The sequence below is a fragment of the Rhamphochromis sp. 'chilingali' genome, assembly GCF_963969265.1.
Source record: "Rhamphochromis sp. 'chilingali' genome assembly, chromosome: 19".
Lineage (NCBI taxonomy): Eukaryota > Metazoa > Chordata > Actinopteri > Cichliformes > Cichlidae > Rhamphochromis > Rhamphochromis sp. 'chilingali'.
Window position 1 is genome coordinate 12,011,387 of NC_137946.1, and position 15,843 is coordinate 12,027,229.

The 15,843-nt window shown below is 40.5% G+C and overlaps 1 protein-coding gene across 3 annotated transcripts in view; it reads left to right on the forward strand.

Annotated features, from left to right (window-relative positions):
- The window catches only part of LOC308386547 (cell adhesion molecule DSCAML1-like), a gene marked incomplete at its 5' end in the record, with an annotated part of 54,124 nt that continues 38,281 nt past the window's right edge, over positions 1-15,843 (forward strand). Inside the window, 3 exons of one of the 3 annotated variants that reach the window (XM_080866162.1) lie at positions 1-223; positions 11,064-11,384; positions 13,758-13,916. In XM_080866162.1, the coding sequence (XP_080722288.1) occupies positions 1-223; positions 11,064-11,384; positions 13,758-13,916 (703 nt within the window). The remainder of the gene's footprint in view (positions 224-11,063; positions 11,385-13,757; positions 13,917-15,843) is intronic. The other 2 variants (XM_080866163.1, XM_080866164.1) reach the window with 2 other exon arrangements.

Consider the following 15,843-nt stretch of genomic DNA (forward strand, 5'->3'; position numbering starts at 1 on the left):
ATGGGCGGGGCTGAGGCGCCTCTCGTTTCCCCTCCATGCTTAGCGGGGCAGCAGGGCTGGAGAGACCTCCGGGGAGCACAGTCGCCAGTCCAGCACGGAGACCCGCCTGGCCAAAATAACGCGCCTCACACTTGCCAGGATTGCCAAATATTCCTGAAATATATACCTGCTATTTATGGCATGTGGCTTGTAACTTTACTCCTGCTGTACTCTCTCCAAGAAGGTAAGAGAAAAAAAAGAAATGCTTGGGATATTTCACACCATTCATACTGAATGCTGGAGTTCTTCCTTCTTTCTATTTATATTTTTAAGTTGGATGAAATGTACTGAAGATGATTACGATGCATGTGATGGTTTGGATGATTTGTGGCTTTTGCTTTTTGGTGCATCATCGAGTATTTTGTAATGAGTAATTTGTTGAAAAAACAAAAGATCATTTAAATTAAAAAAAAAATGCATAAAGCCTCCGCGTTGAGTAAGTAGAAAATGTGTGAAAGTAAAGGTGTGAAGTGCTTTTTTTCACCTGGATGTGTAGTGGTTTTATGCAGCGGACCCTGATCTCGCAGATGGTGCTGATAGCACGGATTGTTTTCGCATTACCAACTCCAGTTATGAATATGTAAAATGGCTGAATGGGGAGAATGAGGTGCAAATATAGAGGGAGGGTTGAGACAGAAATGAAAACATGGAGCGGCCTGCAATTACATAAATTGATTGGCAATTTTCGAACACATTCCCCTCAAAATGTTGCCCTCTTGTAAAGTTTTTTTTTTTTTTTGAAAGGGGTTGGATGCGCGTGATTTTTGAAATCTTGACGCTTTCATTGTGTAGCATTTGCTAATTGCAGCTGTTTTAATGGGCTGTATTTGACTGCGGGCGCTCGCTTCCACAGAGATGCTCTCTCTTTTTTTTCTTTTTTTTTCAGGACGAGATTTTAAAGGGTATTAATTGATTTTCCTGTGTGATGACAAATTGTTCCCATTTTAAAATGGATGACAAATAAAAGGCCCATTCTCCTAGAATGGCCTTATTAGTTTAATAGGTCTCCACCCACATAAAGGCCATAATTAAGTGTATTCAGATTATGTTCCCCCTTATTTAATTTATTTGGTCCTTTTGAAAATTCCCCCTTTTTAATTCTGTCTGAAAATGTAAAAAGAAAAAAAAAAACCGGAGTTGCATTTGTTTAAATAGATTCTGGGTTTTTTTCCTTTCTTCTTCAGTATATGCAGCAAATCCCTGACCCTATTGCAAAGTTGATCTTCTGCTATTGCAGTGCATTATAATAATCCCGAACAAATCTGAGTCCAAAATACCAAAATTCAACACCATCTCTAGATGAGAGCATTTTATAGGCCTTTGTGTAGCCTATCTATTTAGAGACTTGTTTAAACATTGTTTTTCCTTATTAGCAGTGGCCCTGAGAAGCTGTAAATTTATTTAGCAGAAAGTCCGGGATACGGTGGATTGACAGGAAGAAGGAATATGGCCGTTCTCGGTGCAAACGATCTCAAGTAGGCCATTAGGTCCATTTGCCATTTTTAAGTTGTGATATTTTCTGTCTTTCTATTTTTTTTTAAATTAACTAATTAATTTATTGAGTTTTTTTTTAGTTATCCAATAATATGACTTAGCTATATGCGCTACATGATTTTTATTCAGATTTAATTTTGATTATTCATACAAATAAATTATTCAGTTTGAAAGCTGTCACTTCATTGCCTCGCTGGCTTCTGTGGAATCGTATTAATATATGCGCAAATTTATTTCACCAAATGAGAAACTCCAGGGGCGTGGGTGCAGATTATAGACTTGCCCGGTCATGTTCCTCGCTAATAGCGCACCTGGACCCCGCGGTAGTGTTCGCGCGTGTGCCAGCGCGTGCGCCCCGGGTTCTTGTTTGTGTGTTTGTGTTGGCGGGCGCGTGGAGGAGGGCAAGTGACTGGGACGTCCCTCTTGGTTTGGTTGTTAGCTTGTGTTTTGAATTTTCCTGAAACTCGAAGTTATTTTACTTATTTGTTTTAAATATAAGGTTCTTTACGACACAATTTATACACGAATAATGTTTTTAAAGGGTACTAAATCATGTCGGAGGGTTTAGGAGACAAGCAGGACGTAGGGTAAGTAATAAATGTTCAAAGAAAAGCACATACATACATTACAATTAGCATTATTTGCAATTAAACGAGGATTTATTTATAGCGCTAACTGGTGGTTTTAAAGTGAAATTAGGTATTTTCATTTTGCTGCTAATGAATTATAGCCACAGACCGTATTCAGTGTAACTGTGGATTAATTAGCAGGTTATAAAATCAAGTTTCATGTGTAAGGCCTGCTGTAGGCCTTTTTTGAATTTTAATCTGAAATCTAATTAATTAAAATGGCAAATTTTATGTATAGCATGTGAATGATATATCCCAAATTTTAATTGGAGGTGTGTAAAGCGCTAAGATGAACCTGCTCCTTGCGCTCTCCGTTGCTCATCCCCCTTGCCAATAGAAATGTGAAAAAAATCCCCCCTTTTCCCTTCCCAGCCCAATTCCCTGTGCTTCTTTGCAGGGCTACACAATTAAAGCTGCAATCTGAGCTTTATGCACCACTCAATGACAGAGATGCGTGGTCCACAGGGGTGCCAATCATCACTCAGGAAGGACCCAGGCCTCCATTTTATTTGCCCTTTTTTAACCAGATCAAGCCTGGCATCATTTAATTTCACATTTAAGAATGTAAAATTAAAACTTAAAGAGGTTAAAGGAAAAGTGAAGAGCTTTCCGAGTGACTTTGCCCTTTTGAACAGTAAAAATACCCAAATTCTGACTTATTTATTTCAAACTGAAATGTTTCACAGCTGAAATATGAATATAGACATTTCTAGGAAAAATATATTTAAAAAAATGAAAATACAAGAGTTTAATGATAACTGATCAGACTTTATTTAGCAACACAAAGCCCACGTATCATTGACGATTTAACAAAGAAAACATTTCTGCAGAAATTCGTTGCCAAATGGTGGGGAAACTGCTGGTGTTCGGCAGCAAAAAAAAAGGGGGTTATTGCACTTCCCAGCTCACCAATAGGACGTCACAGCTCTGTCACTGTCATCCTGCTCTCCCATTCGCCCTGAAATCTATTATACATGCAAATGAGTTTATAAATAAGAAGTCATCAATGAAAACAAGAGAAAAAGGGTGCAAACAAATATCAATTACAGTAAGAAATTTGTTTATTTTTTAATTTTTTTGTTTCCAACAAGAACTCTGTGTAACAGCACCAAACACAGTGCCAAACAGATCCAGACCTCCTCCAAATTTTATTGGATGCCGGCGCTGCACATTTTTAGAAGGAGGGAGTGTTCAGCAAATCTCAAATCTCTGAAGCAAGTAGTTGTTTTTGTTGGATCTCCCTCTCTCTACCTCCATCTCTCTCACTCTCTCTCTCTCTCCGTCTCTCCCTCCCTCAATCGCTTCCTCTCGCAGTAACTCCCCTCCCTCTCTTCTCCCTCATCACTAGGCAGAATTAAAGGTTGGGGGAGGGGCAGTTTATGCAGACTGTGCTGGGACTTGTGATCCACAGATTTGATATTCACATTAAGAGAGAAACTGGCTGCTTTGATGTGAGGGGGAGCAGGTCCCAGGGGACTGCTGAAGTAGCACACTTTTTTTTTACTGACACAGCACACTCGGGGGTGGTTGGTGGTGGTGGTGGGTGCAGTGGGGAGCATATTGTTGGGGACAGGGTGTACAGAAAGACAGTGGGTGGGGAACAGCGATACCCCTTCGTTGATTAGATGTAACCTCAACAACCCCCCCCCCCCCCCCACCACACACACACACGCACACTTCTCCACCCACCAGCCACCTACTTATGCCAGACCCTTGAGAATTATCCTTAAGCTTACACCTATCTTTATCCCCCCCCCCCCCCCATATCTCACCAATATTCAATTCACACCTCTTGTGCCAGTGTGTCTTCTTCTAGTGCATCCTGTGCCGCTTTGTTTCCACACACATTTGCACTCCCTTTGCCCCCTTATCAAAAGACAACTCACAACTTTCTGTCGCAAAAACAGGATGAGTGATGGAGAGGTGGCAGGCAAGGAGTGTAGTCGGTGTAGTAGCCACAGTCTGCTTGGAAGTGAACCTGTTTCCAAAATAGCAAGAACTGGAGGAGAGGACGGGAGAAGGGTTTTGACATATGCCATGGCAAATGTAAATCCTGCTTTTGACCTTTACTGCACGTGCCATACCAGTTAATGAAAGATGAAAATGCTGTGAAAATTATTGTAGCACTGGGGAAGGAATGGGAAGATGGAAATGGGTGAAAAAAGAGGGAGAGGAAGAGAAGCAACCTGTGGATGTAATATGTTGATGGTTGGTTGCAGGCACATCTGAATGGGACTTTAAGAGTTTCTTTTCCTCCTTCATTACAATATAGTTATGAACGTCAGGTGTGTGTGTGTGTGTGCGTGTGTGCTTGTGTGTGCATGCACTCCTGTGCATACTCCCATCCCGTCCTGGAGAGGCGTAGATCAGCTGCATTATGCATGATGAAACCTTGCATAGGTTATGACTTCTGCCTCCTCGACATACATATTCATGCGTGACTCTCTGGCAGGATGTATAAAATAGTGGCTGTGACTCTGACAGCCTAAGCTTTAGCTCCAGCGGTGCCTTCGGTGCTCCAACACCTTCCAGTGAGGGCTGCTTTGCTCTCTGGTGCTGTGTCTGAACGAGCTTGATGAAGCCTCCTGGGTGCAGTTGAACTACAGCAGCAACAACACTGAAACCCCACAGCTTTGGTCAATTCTGCTATTAGGGTAATGTCTGTAGACATATTGCTAGACTTAAATTCTTATTATGGTTGGAAATCACAACTCATGATTTCATGATACAGCGCCCACAATAACAATGATATCACGATACAGTGATTTTGCAGAAAAATGGCTCCTAAAAAAGGCAAAAATCAGTTGCAAAGAAACAAATGTGACAAAGGGCAGGTCTAACTGTGAAGAAGAAACTCCTACTACAGATAATCCTCCATCCTGAAACACAGTATGACCAAGATTTACAATTTTATTATTTTCTTTTCAATATGATCACCGATGCCCATAAAGTCAGCGGGAAAGTGTTTACCGAGGTCAGAGCAAAGCAGATTTAGAAACTAAATATCATGAGAAATAAACAAAAGTTTTCTCCTGCATTTGTGCTGAATTTTAAGTTTATAACTCAACTTTTTGGGGGAGGGGATAAAAATAGGGGTGGGATGGCAATTTGGCAAACAGTTTCGCAGTTTGTGTGTCATGCTTGAGAACATGTTCTGACATGCCCCGTAGGAAGAAGATGTTTGGTGTTTGGGGGTTTATTTGGGCAAATAAACATTTGAAACCCTCACATTGGACCCTCAGAAAATATGCTTTTTTCTTTAATGGCACTTGGTGGAACTCTATATGAATATGTGATCAAATGAGGTTTTATTCAACTACCCTGTTTTTTTTTTGTCCTCTAATTTGGAGTAAGCACAATAGGCATTTAGAGGTGGGAATCACCAGACACCCCATGATGTGATATTATCTAAATACGATACTCAAAATGTGACATTAATGGGATTTTTAACATTTTGTGATATGATGAGTATTGCAATAGCATATATTGAGATTTTTAAAAATCTTTTTCAGCTCCAAATTATGTTCTCAAAGTTAAACTTTGTCAATATCCAATTTACAATCAAAACTGCTCCCAACAAACACCGATGTTTACATCAGCACTGTAACTTGCACTATTTTATCAACCGATTCACACTACAACCTGGGTTTGCCTCTTATCTGTATTTAATTTTATTTAATTTTAATTACTGTACAGTAGAGCAGGGCGATATGACCAAAAATATTTATCATGATATACATTTGAAAATTTGCGATAATGATATAACTGACGATATAATTGACACTAGACAAAATACTTTACAACTCCACAACTTTATTAGTGCAAAAAAAACCAACATCAATGTATTTTCACTTAAACAAGCAGCTGTTTTTTTTTTATCTGCATTAAAGTTATATAAAAATTTAACAGTGCAAATGCAAATCCTTGCTGACAGTTTAACCAAAAGGCATTTCCAGTGGAAATTGGCCGACATATCCTCAGCATAACCATGTATAATATCCACAAAACTTAAGAAGAGGTTATACACACACAACACGGTAATATTATGTTGAAGCACAGTACGTATCACTCCGCGAGGCGCCTGCCTACGATAGCCGTAATGCTCCGACACTCCATCAAGCGCTGCGGCTTCGTAGCTTAGCAAAGTCGTACTAAAACATTTGACAGATTTTCGAGCGCCGTGTACATAAAATCGTTTCGAGGTCAGTAAACACAACCAGAATTCATACATAAGGCACACGGGATTATGAGGGGCACTGTCGATTTTCAGAAAAATCAAAGGATTGATTTTAAGTGTGCCGTATTTTCCAAACAACACGGTAATAACGACGGCCCGCTAGCATGCTCTACCAAAAATAGTGCTTTGTTGTGTATCTGACGGACGAAAGCCAAACCAGTTCCACACCACTGAAGTTGCAGCATTTTTACAAACCAATTCTGGTTCATCAGTTTCATTCAACAATCCGCTTTCGTCCTTCTCATTCTCCGGCACCGCCATGCTTTTTCCGCCATGTGCGTATGAAAACAAAGGCACTGCGCATGCGCGTTTTACGCATATTCTATCGCGATATTTCATTTTCTTATCGTTGCCCAACATTGTACCGTTATTACCGTGAAAGGTATGATATGGCCCAGCCCTACTGTACAGTACTCTGTTTTTGGTAACTATTGACTTGATGTAAGTTTGTAAAAAATAGTATGTTTTCCTTTCTGTCCTGTTTGTTTGTATATGTGTTTTTCTTGCTGCTGTTACAACCAAATTTCCCCTTGTGGGACAATTAAAGGATTATTCTATTCTATTCTATTCTAATATCCGTTTCAAGCTATGGGTGATGTAAGTTGTGTCACTTCCGTTATTCATTATTGATTGATTGATTGATTGATTGATTGATTGATTGATTGATTAATGAACTTTAGTATAAATGTTGCAGTAAGACTGAGTCTGATATCAGTCTGTGATTGATTGTCAAGTTGACAATCATATTCAATCTATTTCTGATAATATAGCAATTAACTGATGGATCGTCAAAAAATCACATATCTGTTGCTGTCTACGAAGACAGAAATTGATATTTAAATGTTACAACTGTTTTTTTATGAATATAACCAGAGACTGATACCAAGTCAGCTTGCCAGACCAAGACAAGCTCTGGGCAATCACTTAGTCACCACAACTTAATTCTGGCATTTACACTGTAGATGTAAGGAGGTTGCTGTCCTGTCCTGTTTTTACTTGTCTGACTGAGCCGTTATGCTCCAGTGTTGGATAGTATTTTCATTTGTTTAAAAAAATATCAACATTTGCTGTCCCTGTATTAACATAATATCACCACACACAATATTAACACTATATAATTAGTTTGCACTGCACCAGTTTCAGTTAAGTTTGTCTTTATGAACATGTTGAATAGTTTAGTGTGGACTGTCTGCATTTGGCCAAGGTTAGTCTTCATCTTCTGCATCATAGCATTTGTAACCTGGGGATAACCATTACAAGCTATGCATAAACGCATGTGTTTACAGTGTTGTTGGCATTTTGATGCTTGCTACACAAGCCTTGTACACGGGCACAGGTCATAAGTAACATTTCATCTGTCAGTTTTAAATTGAGTGGAAACTCTGCCAGTCTGGCACAAACCAGTGCCAGTTCAGCTTTGGAGTGCACCTGGTGGAGAGGGATGATAATGCTGTCCCTCACACACTTAACAAAATAGCAGTTTCTGGTATGTCAGTGAGTAAAACATGTTTTTTTTAACCGAGCTGTAATGTGTGGCTGTGCTTAGTTTGGAATCTTTTCCATTTAAACATATTTGCTCACTTCAGCAGCTGTTCATATTTGGAAAAGTGTGACAGACTATGGGATTTGGTTGTTTGCAGTTTCTAAATTTAGATTGTTCAGTGGGTCATTGTTGTTAGGGTAGACTGTTGCATTGTTTTTTGTTTTTTTTTTATATTCAGTCACAGCTTTCAAGTGCCAGCACCACCATGGCAACCCGCTTCCTCCACCCCCCAGTGTGACTGAGCACTGAGAGCTACTTTGGGATGTGTATGTGAATGTATTTATGTGTCTGCATGTCTGTTTATGTCAGCTAAGTGCACGTGCAGTTTGCCTGGCTTTGACCAGCTCGGGAGTGGAAGTACTCTGATCCCCTCGTATTCCACTTCCTGCTCCATCAGTCCCAGTGCTCCCAAGCCCCGCCTGGTGCCAACGCCCCCAGGCCATATAATCTACTGTATGAGAGGTTCTCCTGATGCCCAGCCCCCCAAGCTCAGGGTGACCCCCTCACTCTAGTACTTTAGTACTGTCCCCCCATTGGGAGATTATAGATATTGCAATCTTTAATATGGGCTTTATGCTCAGGGGCCATTACCAGTAATCTGCAGAGGGGAGGGAGTCTGACCTGGTTTTTGCAGCCCACCACTGGACTGCCAGACACATTTTCATATACCATCTGTAACATGCTGCCCAGATTTATCAATCCCTACATCAGGGACAGTGGCACTTCTTTAAAAGGAAGCTGGAATTATTGACTAACCCCACTAAATGGATAAGATAGCTGCATTATTCTTCGATCTGGTACATTGAGTTTAGTCCTACCATGATGATACTGTTGATGGTGTTGATTTTTTCTGCCAGACTTCACTTGTTAATGTTTGACCGTAAACATCACCCATAGCTTGAAGCCACCCTTCACTGACTACATGCCCAAAATCTCGAAAGGTTGGATGTTCCCAACTAAAGAAATGCATTGTATGATCACATGCAGATTTTTTCCACTCAAGATTTAATGTGATAAGTTTATATCATGTCTTTGATAATAAGATAAGTTTGATAAGTTGAAAATCCCTGCAACAATATGAAAAAACTTAGAACCACTCTGGGTTTTATTAGGCTTATATGACGGTTGCATTATTATTATTATTAAAAAATGATGTCACAGTAAGACTTCTATTTAGTTGATACAAAACAATTACCATTATAATTAGATCATTAACGATGGCAAATAATGAAATATTTTGTGTATTAAAACATCTGAAGATTGTTGGCTGTGATCATTGTTGTTTGTTATAATCTTCCTATAAACTTTTATACAGTAAAGTGCATCTGATGTCAAAAACACACTCAGGTGATCAAGATTATAGTGTCGTTTTGTGTCGTTTTCCGGTTCTTAAAGCTGAAACAATGAGATGGCTAATGAACAGCCTAATAGGATGAACATTTTTTGTGATTAATCCAGCAAAAATTACAAAAAAAGGCAAAAATTCGGTTAAAAAAACCAACAAAAAAAAAAACCAAACAAGCAAAAATGTCAAATATTCCCTCACCGACACCTCTAAGTATTTAATACCTGCCTTTCTTTTCATGGGTTTTGAGGACTGTTAAAAAAATGCGATTTGAAAGTTTTTTCCAATTGTAAGATCTTGTTGACCAAAGTGATCAATAAAATAGTGACAAAAGTAAATGAAATAACTTAGTTGAAAGTCCTGTGCTTATATCACCGGATATGAGGTTTACTGTTATAGCTCTGATTTTGTTTTATTTATTCACATCAGAAATTTTGTGCTAAATTACGTTTAAAAAAAAAGATATTTTCCAATCCATTTGGGCTCCAAGACGCTCAGCAGTTGTGTTTTTTTCCCCAAGCCAATTTTCTCGAAAGGCTTTGCAGATTGTCATCAGATCTGTTATGTAACTGCATCAGAAAACATTTTGGGCCTATTGATATGCAATGAATGAGTGCATTAGATATATGGAGGAGATTAAATTAGGAATAAATATGAAAGAAAAAAAGAGAAACCCATAAAAGTCAGTGATCTCACCTAAATAAATACATACATACATTTATTTGAATCAGTGAATGTGATTATAACAATGAGAAAGTTATTCATTCTGATCAGTTTTACTGATTAAATTCAGTCTTTAAAAGCAGTATTAGATATCAGGGCTATTCAGAGGAACATCTGTAGGATCTATTTGAAACTGAGTGCTAAGTTTAACCTGTTTTGATCGAAATTCTTGATACTTTAGTATCGTTTAGCACCTTTGGTGATGTTTTAAAGACTTCCTGTTCTGAGTATAGCTGTACAAGGGTGACCATTTGGTGGACAGTTTGTATTAGATGACATAATTTAGAATTAACATCCACATCTGTGCGGTGTCTCCCTTCCATTTTTTCTTCTAATCTTTCCTATACTGACCTCAAATTTGAGACGGGCCTGCCTCATTCCTTTTTTTCACTGTCCTCTCAGTGCTGGAGGTGTATGTGTTTAATCTGAGTGCCAATGAATACCATTCCTGTTTGTGTGTGTGTGTGTGTGTGTGTGTGTGTGTGTGTGTGTGTGTGTGTGTGTGTGTGTGTGTGTGTGTGTGTGTGTGTGTGTGTGTGTGTGTGTGTGTGTTAAATATGTAAGGAGATTACATAGACTTAAATCTCTGCGTCTGGCATAGAAATTCCAATCACATAACCTATCTACATGCTCCCTTCCTCTCTCCCTCTCTTTCTCTTGCTTTCTGTTTGTCTTTATGTGTTTGTACATGAACTGTATGGAGGTAACAGGCTCCTCCTCTCCCACCCCCAGATCCACCTAAACCATCACAGACTTTGGCCCAAATCCCTTGCTTTCTGCATCATGTGACTGATGTTTGCAGCTGGACATTTGACACACATTTGTTATGATTATTTTGCCACAGATTTGAAGGACATTCCCTGTCTGTCCAACATTTTCACTTTACTGTGGTGCTTAATGCTTTAAATCAGTGTTGCTGAAATCTGATAAGTTTATTTTGACACTATTGTGTGTTTTCAGCATGTGTACAGCGTGTAACAGGTGTTTGTTATTGACTCTTTACTTCCATCTCTGCCTGTTAAGTGATGATGTGTTGTATGTTTGCCCCTGCAGTACACAGTGAGGATGTGGGCTCTACCAGGCTGTACTTTGTGAATGCCTCCCTGCAGAGGGTAACCTACTCAAGCTCGGTGGGGGTGTCCCTGCCCTGTCCAGCAGGGGGCACCCCCAGTGCCATACTGCGCTGGTACCTGGCCACCGGCGACGACATCTACGACGTGCCCCACATCCGGCATGTGCACGCCAATGGCACGCTGCAACTGTACCCCTTTTCGCCCTCTGCCTACAACAGCTACATCCACGACAATGACTACTTCTGCACCGCGGAAAACCAGGCCGGCAAGATCCGCAGCCCCAACATTCGCATCAAAGCCGGTGAGTTGAATGGACAGCCAGGAAGGGAATAAACTCTAGGGTAAAGAAAAGTGGGGTTATGGAGCGGAAGGTCAAAGCGAGATACAGCAAGAAGAGACTGTTGCTGAAGCATAAACTAGAGCAGATGTGATTGGCAGCTGCAAAAAGCCCAACCCACACACAGAATCACCTGCCCTAAAATAGCCTGTCTCGACCTGAACACAGATTGACCTAGAACACAGTCTACAGAGAGAACATCTGCATCACGTACTACATCAGGCCTTGGCCTTTGCTCACACCTATTTGACTGAGCTGCTGATGAACCACTGCACTTTACACCAACATAACCCCTTCATCTATGGCCTGGCACAATCTGGTAGAAAGAAATTCAAAACACAACCCTTACAGTACTTAGAGTGAAGTAGCAGCTCTACTGTGAGATATAACCACATCCGGTAAGGAGGAAAACTGTGACAAAAGGCTATTAACCGGCTCATCCTCGTTGGCAGTCCTTCCATTTATCAAAGGTCAGCACAACAGAAGAGGAGCTTGACAGCCACTTGAATTTTTCTTAAACAAGTACCTTTAAATGCTTTGCAGGGTGTGAAAAGCAATTCACTGCATAAAAAATAAATGTGTGTACTTAAGTGTAGAGTACTAAACTTTAGGTTTATGCACTAAGTTTTATGCTCTGTTGTGTATTGTTGTGGGTTTCACTTATAGTAAAGGATACACACATAGTATACACCCCTAGACTCTCTACAGTCTATTTTTGTGAATTTTGACCGGAAGCTGCCTCTGTTGCCATCATATTCCCATTTCTGTCCTCCTTCTCCTCCCTGCTCCCTCGTTCTTCAAACTGTCCTCTTGTGCCAGACTAAATTTAGCCACAGCACACTTCTTTAATTATCTCTCATTAACAAACCTAATTGGTGCTTTCCATTGATTAGCGCATGTGAGGCTTTAATAGGCGAGACCTCATCTAAAGTAAAATAGTACATCAGGGGTTTTGGGAAGCTCCAGCTCTACAACGAGAAGAGAAACACGAAGAGGAAAATTACCCGGTAAACAGATACGTCAACATCAGCAGATACATACACTTACACTACATCTATCGCCCTGCCCTCCCCCTTTCCCATCATTCATTCAGGCCAGTGAGTCCCTCCCCCTTCCCGCCTGCCATCAACATCTGTTTTCATATTCTGCCTCCCAACACCGACCTAAACTAATACTCATATTCATTCTAATACTAATACTAGTGCCAAGTTGAGGATTTGAGCCAGGACCCTGAGCTGTATGCCAGCCGCTTGCTGCCTTCATTCCCACATGACCCAAAAGCCAGGCCTCAGGAGCCGAGGGATTAGCATGAACCAAACATCCTGCAGCCAACGGCTTCAGTCAAGCCTTGGTGCACAGGTTATACAGTCAGACAGGATGTGGGTGTTTTGTTTGGGATTTTATGGCCACAGTTTTGCGCTTGCACTGCCACTGAGCAGCTATTGACAGGAGTCAAATTGAATTCAGTGCTACTGCCTCGTGGCTTACAGCAAAGTGTAAAGAAATTCACAACAGAAGGGTTTCATTATACTGTTTCAAAAGAACTCAACAGAACGGGTTTATTTAATTTATTTATTTAAAGAAGATGTAAATTTTGGCAAGTGTTTTCTTCTTGCGGCAGGAATGTATGCATGCTGTCATCATGTCTGTTACCAGGAAAGGGATTCCGAACCAGTTTCTTAGCAACCTTCAGATACGTGCTAGCTTTCATGTGATTTCGCTAATGAGCTCCTGCTCATTCAACAGAGTGTAAAATATTGCATGAACCTGAATAAACCAAAGCACCATTAACCCTTCAGTGCAGCTCAGTCTGTTGTATACTTGGGAAGTTCTGAGCAAAAACATCAGTGTTTTATTATGATGTCATCCCCGAGCTAGAAAATGATTTCCATGATTATCCTGCCTAATGGTGGCTTGTGCCATTTGTGCCAAAAGCAGAGGCAGGATTAGAAGAGTTCAAACAATAGACAGGAGTAGTTCAGTAATTTCCAGTGAATACATGCGGAGTGCTGTGGTAATTGATGAAAGGGCATTTTGCTCTGGAGTGTTAATGTGTTGTTTTTGATGATGTAAACACGGAGCTGATTGTTGTTTTTGCCTTGGCAAGAGGGGTAATAGGACCATGTTGATGGCGCTCACACTCTCTCGACGCATCTTCTAAATGGAACACTTCTGGGATATTTTATGTAGATAATCATCATCTTTCAAATTCATCTCTTTTAATGTTCATAAAAAAATAGGGAAGTCTTTATTCCTTGGTAGAAAACCCCATTTAAAAGATTGAATCCTTTCTACATGCAGTGTGTTGTATGTAATATTGTGTTTGTGTTTGTGTAGTTTTCAGGGAGCCCTACACCGTGCGGGTGGCGGACCAACGCTCAATGCGGGGCAACGTAGCTGTGTTCAAGTGCCTCATCCCCGCTGCTGTGCAGGAGTACGTCAGTGTTGTATCCTGGGAGAGAGACACTGTTTCCATTGTCCCAGGTAGGACATTAAGTGAGTGAATTTGGAGCGAGATGGTGAAGGCACATTGATTGTTGACTGTTGGATTCAGGGTTGTCTTTATGTGTGTGTGTGTGTCTTTATGTCTGTGTCTCTGTTTGTGTGTGAGAGCGGTTGATGTGCCACTGTGCTCTGTGTTTGACCGAATTCTTAACTCGTGTCTTCTGTCTGTTCACTGTTCTGGATCACTGATCCGGTCCTCCTCCTCCTCCTTCTCCTTCCTTCCTGAACATATCTCCACCCTCACCCTCTTTCGTCTGCCACCTTCTTTCTTTGGACGGTTCCATCTTTCCAACTCTGCTAGCCCTGCTTTCCACATCACATTTAATTATCTCAAGCTAATGTCAACTAGTGCCTTTAATTGTGTTTGACACCAAAGAAAATGAAAGACAGACATCTCTTTCCACGTTCCACACGTTCTCCTCATCAGATCTATTTTGGTCCACTCCCTGCTTGTCTTGCCACTATGTCCTTGAAGAACAGGGCCACAATTAGAGATACAGGATGTCAATAGGACTGTGCCCCTGCATTCATCTTCATTAACCTCATTAGTGTATGTGAGCGTGTGTGTGTGTGCGAGAAAAGATAAATGTTGAGATCTGTCTTTATGTGTTTTTCCAGCTTTTTTTGTAGGTACATTTTTCTCATGATTTTGTTTGAGATGTGGGCCTAATTATTTTCTGCATGTAAAACCCCTTGCAATAACAATAAAGGGCAGAGGGAGGAGAGATGGAAAAGAAGAGCAAACCAAAGGAAGAGTAGCAAGGAGGGTAGTAGGGCAAGAACGGCCTCAGGTCCTGGCAGATGGCGTTTTATATTATATGTATGCAAAGCACACAGACTCTGTGTCACACATGTACATGCACCAAGGTTGCAGTAATTTGTCATTTTCAGACATTTCAGGGTACAGTATTTTTTTATAATACTGAAGCATTTTTGTGTATTTAGAGTTATTTTTTTGTCCTCAGTTACCAATGTGACTGCTTTAATGGGCCACATTTTTCAGGGCTGTGACCAAATCACCCACTTTTTGTATTTCTTGCCATACTTTTATTTTGGCATTCACTATTAACACTTAAAGTGTGTAGGGAAAAATACTTTACTGCTTTTTACTTAGCTAAATTCATGAAAATTCTCATGAATGCTCATATTATACACACATCAGCCAGCCAGACATAAATGTTCTACTCGTATGCTTTCATATTTGTGCTCTCTTTCCCTTTCCTCAGTTCGGCTCTTAAAATTATGAGTTGTTGACGTCACGCTTGGTTTACATGTGACTTCTGATGATTCCTGAACATAAATATAGTAGATCTGCTTTGGGTATGCCAGCCCTCTGTGTCTATATTTGTGATTTCTATGTATGGGGTGTTTCTGTACTGTCATGAGGCTCCAGTGTGTAATTAGGGGTATATAGGTCAGTTGATGAGCAGTGAGTGTGAGGATCAGATGCTGAACATGATGAGCTGCTCACTGAACTCAGCATTCGTTTCACTACAACAGCAGCACACACAAACAGGGCAAACACTGGCAGCGTGGTTGCATTCAACCTTGACCCTCCAATCAGCAAAGTGACCTCGTCATCCTCACAGCCAATCAACATAGTCTGCACAACAGCTCATAATCTGAATATTGTTATTGCACTCTCACATGGGTGCACAATATGCAAACATACTCATGGACACATACAGTAAATGTCCATATACAGCTGATACATGTGGTTATATAAACAGTCCAGTGTATTCATACTGATCTCCTACTCCTCACTAGATCATTTCAAACACTACAGAGTGATGCTTTTTCCCTGATTGGCCAGCAAAGGACTGTCTGGATACATCTAATGAAGATGTGAAAGTTAAAATAGATTTTATGATGGAAAGCTCCCGATGTGCACGTGAGTAGGTGACTACCTGTCACAGCA